Source organism: Grammomys surdaster, unplaced genomic scaffold (genome assembly GCF_004785775.1).
Source record: "Grammomys surdaster isolate TR1022 unplaced genomic scaffold, NIH_TR_1.0 371, whole genome shotgun sequence".
NCBI lineage: Eukaryota > Metazoa > Chordata > Mammalia > Rodentia > Muridae > Grammomys > Grammomys surdaster.
Genome location: NW_021604790.1, coordinates 3013363 through 3022856, shown reverse-complemented (window position 1 = coordinate 3022856; position 9494 = coordinate 3013363). Strand labels below are relative to the sequence as shown.

The following is a 9494-nucleotide window of genomic DNA, read 5'->3' as shown; positions in this document are numbered from 1 at the left end:
ATGCCTAAGAAACTGTCCCGAGGGACCAGGAGGCCGCTGACAGCTGAAAGCTGAGGGCTGCCCGGCCCGAGTCTGCCTGGAGAAGTGTAGCGGCCCTAAGGCATGCTCGCAACACCTTGCACTTTCGATAATAAATAGGCCTCAGAGTCCCTGTCGCGTTGAGATTGAAACAGCAAGGAGCAAGGCTGCAGGCTTGAATCCCATCTCCACCGTATCTTACTTTCGTGACTTGGGGCAAATCTCTTAAGTTCGCCGAGCCTCTCCTCTCCATCTGTAAAACAAGAATAATGGTGGGCTTCACATCTAGATTGATGTGAAGATCAAAGGTGACCATACATACAAAGCATCCAACGCAGTTTGTTTTAGCTCCCTCCTCCTTGGTGATGGACGTCATGCCGGTCCGGGTTAGTATGTGGAAGGTCCTCTCGGGCAGCGTCCCGCCCACCCCCACTGCTACCAGTGGTTATTCTGGCGTCCCTTAGTCTCAGTCTTAGGTAGGAATAGTCAGAGAATCAAGTGGACAGTGGGAGGCTGGCGGTGGGAGAGTGAACTGGGAGGAGTCTTGCAGGCAAAAAGAATGAGACTGGAGTGTCATTGTTGATCGTGACCAGAGGCCTCGGAAAGACATAGCCCTCCTCCTCGGATACAGGAGGGTGAAGGCGGAACACAGCCTAAGCTGGGACTCACATAATATGACAAATATTTTGGTGGAAGCAGACACATTTCAGTTTATGCAGCCTAAACACTTTCCTGCACTAGAGGGAGAGCCTCATACGAACCTGATGGGGTAAGAGTTAGGGGGTCCCCTAAAGGGCTAGAGATTACCCCCCCCCCCGGTTTGGAAGCTAGAAAATACAACACTGCCCAGGACTGGTTTACATTAAGAGGTGGCCTGGGAGGGATTCCTCGTTTTCTCAGGGTCCTTATTTCTCCCTTGTCTAGCTAGTAGCTGAGATCAGACAGAGAAAGCCTCAGGGAAGAGGCCACAGGTAGAGGCAGCCTAGAAGATATCTCCCCGGGGCAGTGGAAAAGAAGGGGCTGAAGACTCGTTGCCACCTGGGAGAGGATGCCCCTGATATAGTTAGAATCAGATAAAAAGCCAGGCTGCTATTAGAATTCAGAGATTCCCTCCGGGCACCCTAAAAGCAAAGGATCCAGGCGGGCTATCTGGATGCTAGGCCCGGATGCCTATGGAACGCCCCTCCCTAGTCTTCCTTCCAGGCTTTAGCCCGCATCCTGTCCCTCTTTTTTGTCCTACTCTCTTGCTCCTCACTCTGTAACCACCCCCCCCCCCGCAACATCTCTTTGTCCCCTGCGATAGGGGCAATGTTGTATCTTTCGTCCTCCCGCAGGTGGTGGTCCTTTGACCCTCTGTCACGGTTTTCCTCGGGACTGACCCTCGGGACATTTATCCTGATGCCATGCTGAGCTCTCTGCCTCTCCCTGTGCCTCTTCCTTCCGTTCGCTCTTTGGTCGGTCGGTCCTATTCATTCCTGACTCTAGCCCCTTCCCCATTTCCCAGCCTCAGTCTCCAGCTCCCTCTGTGGTGCCCACCAGAGTCTCATAGGCCCCGCCCCTCCCTGCCCCTCCCGCCTCGAGGTTTTCCGCGGCCCAATTAGGCGCCTGTCCCGCCCGCAGCCCCACCCCTCGCCCTCTCCGAGCCCCGCGGAGCGGGTGGGCGGGGCCCGACGGAGGAGGCGGTGGCCCCGGCCAGGGAAGGCGGGAGGAGCTAGGCGCAAGGCGGGAGGCGGCGGCGGCCGCGGCGTTCAGTTGGGCAGCGCAGCGGGAGGGAAGCACGAGGCCGGAGCCGGCTGCTGGGCTCCGCAGCGCAAGCAGCGCAGCGCGGCGCCCGGGCCCCGGCCCCATGCCCGCAGCCCCACCGGACCGCCCTTGAGCGCGGGCGTCGCGCCCGCGCCCCTTACCCGCCGGCATCATTGCCCCGACGGCGCGGCCGGGTGGCCCGGCTCTCCCCAGGCTCCGCGCGGGCCGGAAGACGCTGCTGGCAGCCGCCGCGGGCGTGGTGATGCTGCTCGTGCTGGTGGTGCTCATCCCGGTGCTGGTGAGCTCGGGCGGCCCGGACGGCCACTATGAGATGCTGGGCACCTGCCGCATGGTGTGCGACCCCTATCCCGCGCGGGGCCCCGGAGCCGGCGCGCGGTCCGACGGCGGCGACGCTCTGAGCGAACAGAGCGGTGCGCCCCCGCCCTCCACGCTGGTGCAGGGCCCCCAGGGGAAGCCGGGCCGCACGGGCAAGCCGGGCCCCCCGGGACCTCCAGGAGACCGGGGCCCTCCAGGTCCTGTGGGGCCTCCCGGGGAGAAGGGTGAACCAGGCAAGCCTGGACCTCCTGGCCTGCCGGGTTCGGGAGGCAGCGGCGCCATCAGCACGGCCACCTATACCACGGTGCCACGCGTGGCCTTCTACGCGGGCCTCAAGAACCCTCATGAGGGTTACGAGGTGCTCAAGTTTGACGACGTGGTCACCAACCTAGGCAACAACTACGATGCGGCCAGCGGCAAGTTTACATGCAACATTCCTGGCACCTACTTTTTCACCTACCACGTCCTCATGCGCGGCGGCGACGGCACCAGTATGTGGGCAGACCTCTGCAAGAACGGCCAGGTGGGCCATGAGGGGGCATGGGGCTGACCTGGGGGCAGGGCACCCAGGGAGCCCCCAGGAGAATGCGTATTGGATCAGAGCCGACAGGCACACTAGGCAGGCGTAGGTGGAGACCCTAAAGCGGCCCCCTTAACTATCTCGTGAAGAATGGTTGTAATTAGCGGGCACCCCTGAGTCTTCAGCCCTTGGGCTTGAGCTCTAAGGGAAAGGCTACAGGGCACCCGCGGAGTGGAAATGCGTAAAGATAAATCCAACTAGTCAGATCACAGGGCTCTAGGGCTCGCGGACCCGTCCTTAGGGATTTGGCCCTTGGGAGGCTGATTCAGGCTGATTTCTCTTGAGAGCGAAGATTCAAGCTGACGCCGACTGGCTTTAAGGGAACAGCAAGCTCTAGGGCACGGATAAGGAGAAGCAGTCTCCGCGCCGGAGGGCGCTAAGACGAGTGGCTGTGCGCTCAGGAGGAGAGGGAGGGCTGCAGGAAATGTTTTGCCCACAAAGGCAGAGGGAGTTCGGCGCCCGATAGCCTTAGCTGCAGTACATCCCCGGCCCTAAGAAGGGACCATCGAGCTGTTCTAACATCCTTTGCCAGCCCCCTGGAATGCGCCACCTTTTCCCAGACTATCAGAGCTATCCTGCGCCTCCGGGGAAAAGTTTCCTCCAGAGGCGGGGCGGAGTGATGGAAACTCCCCTCCTTAAAGTCTCCAGGTACAGCTCCTCCAGTATCCTTAGAAGATAGGGAGCTAGAGTGCACGAGTCTGAGACAGGGTCTGAGACACGGATGCACAGCGTTGTCCTTGGAACCACCCACCCTCTGTTCCTTGCTCCCTGCTCTCACCTCTGGCTTACATGGACCCCACCCCGGGGGCGTGGTCAGACTGACTTTTTTTTAAGGCAAGGCCAGGGTCAAAACTTAGGGTAGGCTAGTGGAAGTTGGAAGGAATGCCGTACAATTGAGACTTCAGATCTTCTCGGAACCCCTCCCACTGCAGCACTACCCTGCTTTGGTATCTGCAAAGTTTGGGGATAGGAGAATGGGCAGAAAGGCTATTGGTGTGGAAGTGTGTCCTCTTTTTTCTTCTGCCTGCTCTTCCCAATCCCCACTATAGTGTCTGCCTCTTCTTTCTCTGTCTTTTGACCATTTCTTACCGGAATCTGCCATTCATCTCTGTCTTTCTTCTCTGGGTCCACCCCACCCCCCCTTCTCTATTTGCTGTGTCTCTCTCTCATTTGTGTCTATCAGGCTTCTGGTGTCTCTCCTCTTTGTCCTTGGTTCCTGACCAAATGGGAAGGCTCCAGCTCCAGCATCTAGCAAAGGCTCGTGCAGACAGCCCCACAAGTCCCCTTATTAATCACCAATAAGGCATGCAGCAATGTCACCTTCATTGATGGACTGTCTTCCCTCTGCAAAGAAAGTTTAAACTAGCCCAAAGTGGAGGCTTCAGGGACTAGGGGTTTGCTGGAATTAAGAGGTCACTAGGCCCTTAGACTCTGTGCCACCACAGGGGGTCACAGCAGGGCTCCAGTGATAGGGCATGAGGAGGCTCCCAAGATAGCAGGTGCTTGCAGTGGGGCCCCTTGCTTTAGTCCTTTGGAGGTGAAACATCCCCAACCTCTTCTCCCCCACCCCCAACCCCAGCAGTCTGTCATAGCCTGATGGAGGAGAGCTTACAAGCTGAGAGGACCACAAGCTACCAGAAGCTTACTGGATGGATATTTTAGGGTTTCAAAGACTTAGCACATTAACAGGTACTCAAGATGCCCCCCCCCCAAATGACAACAACAAAAACAACCAAGAAAAACAATGGAGTCTGCAGTCTTTTGTGACTTCATCCAGATTGTCCAAGAGGCTGGCTGAATCTCACCAAGTCCATTTCCTTTCTAGGACTTTATGTCTTATGTAGTGGGCACAGTAGCAGTGGACATACACTAACACACTCAATACACACTGCATTAAAGGTGGGCTGGGGATGTACCTGGCAACTCCTGTCTCTAAATGTTCTAAATGTGTTATCTGAGAGAGTGATTTGGTGGGTCCGTCCTACCCTAGCTCAGAACCGCTTGGCAGAAAGGAAGGAATGTTGACTCTGTTCACCGGGTTAGGAGAGACCACTAAGGAGGAAGAAGAAGGCCACATGTAGGAGAAGGCTGGCTCTGAGGTCTGAGGACATTTAACTAGACAGGAAAGAATGGCCAGGCTGCAGAGTTCATGGAGGCAGACGGAGGACACTTCCACTTTGCATACCTTCAGGAGCAGAGACCACCATGTGTTTTGAGTTCCTACTTTCCTGCTTGCAAAGAGGTTTTGTTTGTTTGTTTGTTTGTTTTTGTTTTTTGGTTTTTTTTTTGTTTTTTTTTTTCGAGACAGGGTTTCTCTGTGTAGTCCTGGCTGTCCTGGAACTCACTCTGTAGACCAGGCTGGCCTCGAACTCAGAAATCTGCCTGCCTCTGCCTCCCAAGTGCTGGGATTAAAGGCGTGCGCCACCACTGCCCGGCACAAAGAGGTTTCCAGTCTGTGCTTTGGTCCTTCCCTGGGCAAGATGAGTAGAGAAGGGGATTGTCAGCCACATGCCTAGTGCCCAAAGGCCGCTGTGTAAAGCCCAGTGCACATCCACAGGGGTAGCTTTGAGTCAATGCTCCCAATCTGATGGTTGGTACTAGTGCTTAGGGAGGAGCCTGGGGAAAGGGTTCCAGGTCACGGGCAGCTGCGTTGCCCCAACTACCTCCATGTCTGTGGTTGAGACAGGCCAGGGTGGACACAAATTGATAAACATGGCTGCAGGCAGAGGCCGTATGAGCACGTGCGAGTGATCTGTATGCTTTTTCTCCGGGGAGAGAGGTATGGAGAGGTGAGTATTACAGGGGGGTTAGGGCTTGGAGGACGAAGGCTGACACATACATAAACTGAAGACTGTGCTGTTAAAAAGAAAAGAAAAAAAAAGACCTACTGAGGGACAGGTGGTGGCACACACCTTTAATTCCAGCCCTCCGCAGGCAGAGGCAGGAAGATCTTGGTGAGTTCAAGGCCAGCTTGGTCTACAAAATGGGTTTCAGGACAGCCGACACTGTTACACAGAGAGAAACCCACTGAGGACCAGCTTCTCGTGTGGAGGGTGGAAAGAGACATACCTATTCTCTCTAGGTTCTGGGACCATTCTCAGCACAGAGCCCAGTACCTGGCATAGAGGAGACCAAGCAAACCTATGAGCCGACAGTCCTCTATGAACCAGGCTGGCAACCTCTGGGAGCCATCCTTGCATACCCAAGACCCCAGCATGGACTGGGGACAGGAGCACTTTTCCCAGTTATACCCTGGCAGCTCGGTTCCCCTGGTCAAACCACTGCCTCAGTTTCCCGTCTTGGCAGTCCCTCCTGACAAGAGGCACAGGCTGCTTTCTGGCTTCCATGGCAACCTCGATTCCTCCATCCTCCCTTAGGGCTCCCAAGAGGAGCTGGATGTAACTGCTTCAAATCTTGGGTAGGGAATCGGGACCCCTGGGTTCCATTTCAGGATCCCCTACTGTCTAAGGATGGAAGGGCATAAATTCTTGCTGCTTCCATGGATAATTAGGATAATTACAGCAACAATCATGGTGATGAATAAATAATAAACATGAACATAATAGTTCTGATGCCTGTCACATCACCAGGAGATTCCTGTTGACGGATGACTGTGTCCTCATGGATTTGGCTATTAAAATGCACAGTGTTTTAATGAGTTAAGGCTAAGTTAATCTGGGTAATAAAAATAATTGTTATTAGTGCTAATTTATTAGCAAAGATAATGAAGTGCACGTGTAATAATAAATACTACCAGGATTGGGGCCCAGGGAACAATACAGAAGTTAGCTGCTAGCTTTCAGCTCCTCTCTGTTGGTTTAAAGCCCTACCAAGACTTATTTTTTTTTCTTTACCATCCTAAGGCTTTCATAAAGGTGGCAGTGATTAGGTAGGACACACTGAGGTTTAGATAAACAGAATCCCTCTGCCTTATTTCCGCTCACCTTGTTTATTTATTTTTTTCTGAGACGGGGTTTTTCTGTGTATCTTTGGCTGACGTATGTCTATGCTCACTCTGTAGACCAGTCTGGCCTAGAACCCACAACGATCCACCTGCCTCTGCCTCCCGAGGGCAGGAATTAAAGGTGTGCGCCTCTACTGCCAGACCCACCTTTAAAATGTTAGCGTATATATTTATTGTGAGGAGACATAACATTTCTTGGTGTGGAGATTCAAAGACAGCTTGAAGGAGTCGGTTCTGTCCTACTATCTTATCAACCGTTTCTCCTGACTTTTTAAGGAGATGTTTCCCGGTTATAATCCACACGGTTCCAGTCCAGGGTGGGAAGAGGTTAAGAAAAGGGATGGGGCTGGAAGGACATTGGGCGTTGGGAGGGCTGCATTCACATGTGTTGGGCCCGCTTTGGTGTAGCTGTGCTGCTGAGTCAGCTGTTTTAGCCAGACTGATCCACAGTTACGCTTCCCGCCTCTCTCCTCTTTCCCTCCTCGCCAGCTGTGATTTGGGTTCAGCCTAGACATTAGTCTTCTGTTTGAGGGCTACAGGAGCTGCCTTCAGAGAAACAGTGGGATAGGGGGGAACTGTAAAAGCCGGCCTGAGAGCCCTGGCCTTCCCCACTGCAAGCCACAATCCAGGGATGGCTTTTCTCCCTCTCCTTTTTTTTTTTTTTTAATTTTAAAAAAATCTATTATTTTATGTGTATGGGTGTTCTTCCTGCATGTACGTATGTTTGTGCATCACGTGTGTGCCTGGTTCCTTACAGAGGCTAGAAGAAGGCTATGATTCCCTGGAGCTGGTGTTTCAGACAGTTGTGAACTGTTATGTAAATGCTGGGAATTGAACCTGGGTCCTTTGGAAGAATAGCCAGTGGTCTTAACCATTGAGCCAACTCTCCAGTCCCTCTTCTGTTCCTTATCCTTTCACTCAGGGAGACCTTAGATCCTAAAGCTTACTTCTCTTGTTGCTTCAGAAATGTCCACAGATAATTCTACTACCAACACCTTCTCCCCACCCCCCACCCCACCAATGTCTTAAAACTAGTCAGGGCCTCCAAATTCAATGAAACCTTCAAATCCCAATGCTAGTACTTCCTTGACCCTTTTCCTCCTGTCCTTATCTCCCCCTTCAAGACCACAGAAGGTGGAAGATCCCAGTTCCTTTCTTCCCATCTCCATCCTCTCTGCTCTTCTGTGATGAGACAGAAAGGGCTGGAAGTCCTTTGGCCAGGGCAATAGTCACAGGGACATAGCTATAACTCCCAGAGGCCTTGAACAATGAGGTCAATCTAAGTCCAGGTGGGGAAAGCATTACGAGGCCTTAAGTCTCAGTGCTCCAGTGAGAGAGACTCTGGAATGAACTTAGATAAGACCAAAGACCCTGGTTCTGGGAAAGCTTCTTCCTAGCAGTCTGATGGCCAAGCTGTATCCTTTGTTCATCCATTGACATGAGAGCTGGTGGGTGTGACAGACATGAAAAGGCTGTCTCTGTTGAAGCAAGAGGGAATGGATGCTAAGGGGAGAGGGGAAGATCTTGCATCTCTGGTAATACAATGTAGCTCTCTATGCTCGGAAGGACTGCCAAGCTGGGCCACCATGAAGGCACTGAGGTGGGCAGCAGGCAGATGGTAAGACCTGCAGGAGTTACAGAGTATCATTCCATCTGCACTTCCAATGCCGGCCCAGATGTGCCCCGCCCTAGAATCCAGGGCTCCTCTATGAATGTTATCCATAACTACAAAGGGGTAGGGTGGAAAGACAGGGAAAAGCAAGTCAAGGTCCTGAATGGCTGGAAAGCTAGGTGCGAGGGCCTCCAGATCCTCACCATGTGGCTGCCTCACCTCCTTCCCCTCTCACACTGCCCCACTCCCCATCCCTATCCCCACCTCCACCCCACCCCCGACCCTATCCCCTTAGGTGCGGGCCAGTGCCATTGCCCAGGATGCAGACCAGAACTACGACTATGCCAGCAACAGCGTGATCCTGCATCTGGACGCAGGTGATGAGGTCTTCATCAAGCTGGATGGAGGCAAAGCGCACGGGGGCAACAGCAACAAATACAGCACTTTCTCTGGCTTCATCATCTACTCGGATTGAGACCTCCGTACCCCTTTCCATCCGTGGCTCTTCATCCCTGGGCTCCCCTCTCGGGAGAGGCAAACAAGAACCCATTCCCTACTCATTTTCAAATTGCCTGGCCCAGGCTGCCGACCCTCCCAGGCTGAATAGCCCCCTAGCCCGCGTCCAACCACCCAGTCTTTACTCCGTGGAACACAAAGCTCCCCTCTTCCCGCACGCAGTTCCGGCCCGGGTGGCAGGTTGCCTTCCTGGTCCCAGCCTGCACTGTACATGTGTACAATAGGACTGTTTACTGCCTACCCCCTCCTGCCAGCCAACCCCAGTCTGGGGGGCGGGGAGTTGGCGCGGTTGCTTCCTGCAGGGTGACCCTGCCTTGGGGAAGAATGGGTTAGGGGTTGGATAGCTTCCCAGCACCCACAAAACCCTGGAACAGCTGCACCCGGTCTGACCAAAGCTATAATAAAAACATTTCACCCCGTGGGGATTTCAGTCTGTGCCCTGGGGAAATCTGTAGGAGGCGCCCTGGACCTTGTCCTCTAGGCTGGCAAGGCATATGGTAAAAGTTTCTGGAAGCAACCAGATGCAGAAGTCTTAGCTGCTCCGGGAAGGGCCAAAAGGTCTAATGTTCACCACTGCCCAAGCGGGCCGCTGGAGTGGGAAGCAATCCTGTTGCATCTTTCATGGCGGTTAAGTGCCATTTTGACTGCCAACATTGTGAACAAGGTACAAGCAACTTTAACTGGAAGGCTATGTTCCTGAGATACTGAGTGCTCTAAGCAAGTCG

The 9494-nt window shown here is 53.9% G+C and overlaps 1 protein-coding gene across 1 annotated transcript; it reads left to right on the top strand.

The window, feature by feature from the left end:
- Window positions 1-2023: 2023 nt before the first annotated feature.
- C1ql1 (complement C1q like 1) lies at window positions 2024-9187 on the top strand. Its single transcript, XM_028780682.1, has 2 exons — window positions 2024-2620; window positions 8549-9187. The coding sequence occupies exons 1-2, from the start codon at window positions 2024-2026 to the stop codon at window positions 8726-8728; spliced, it is 777 nt and encodes a 258-aa protein (XP_028636515.1). The 3' UTR covers window positions 8729-9187.
- Window positions 9188-9494: the final 307 nt, after the last annotated feature.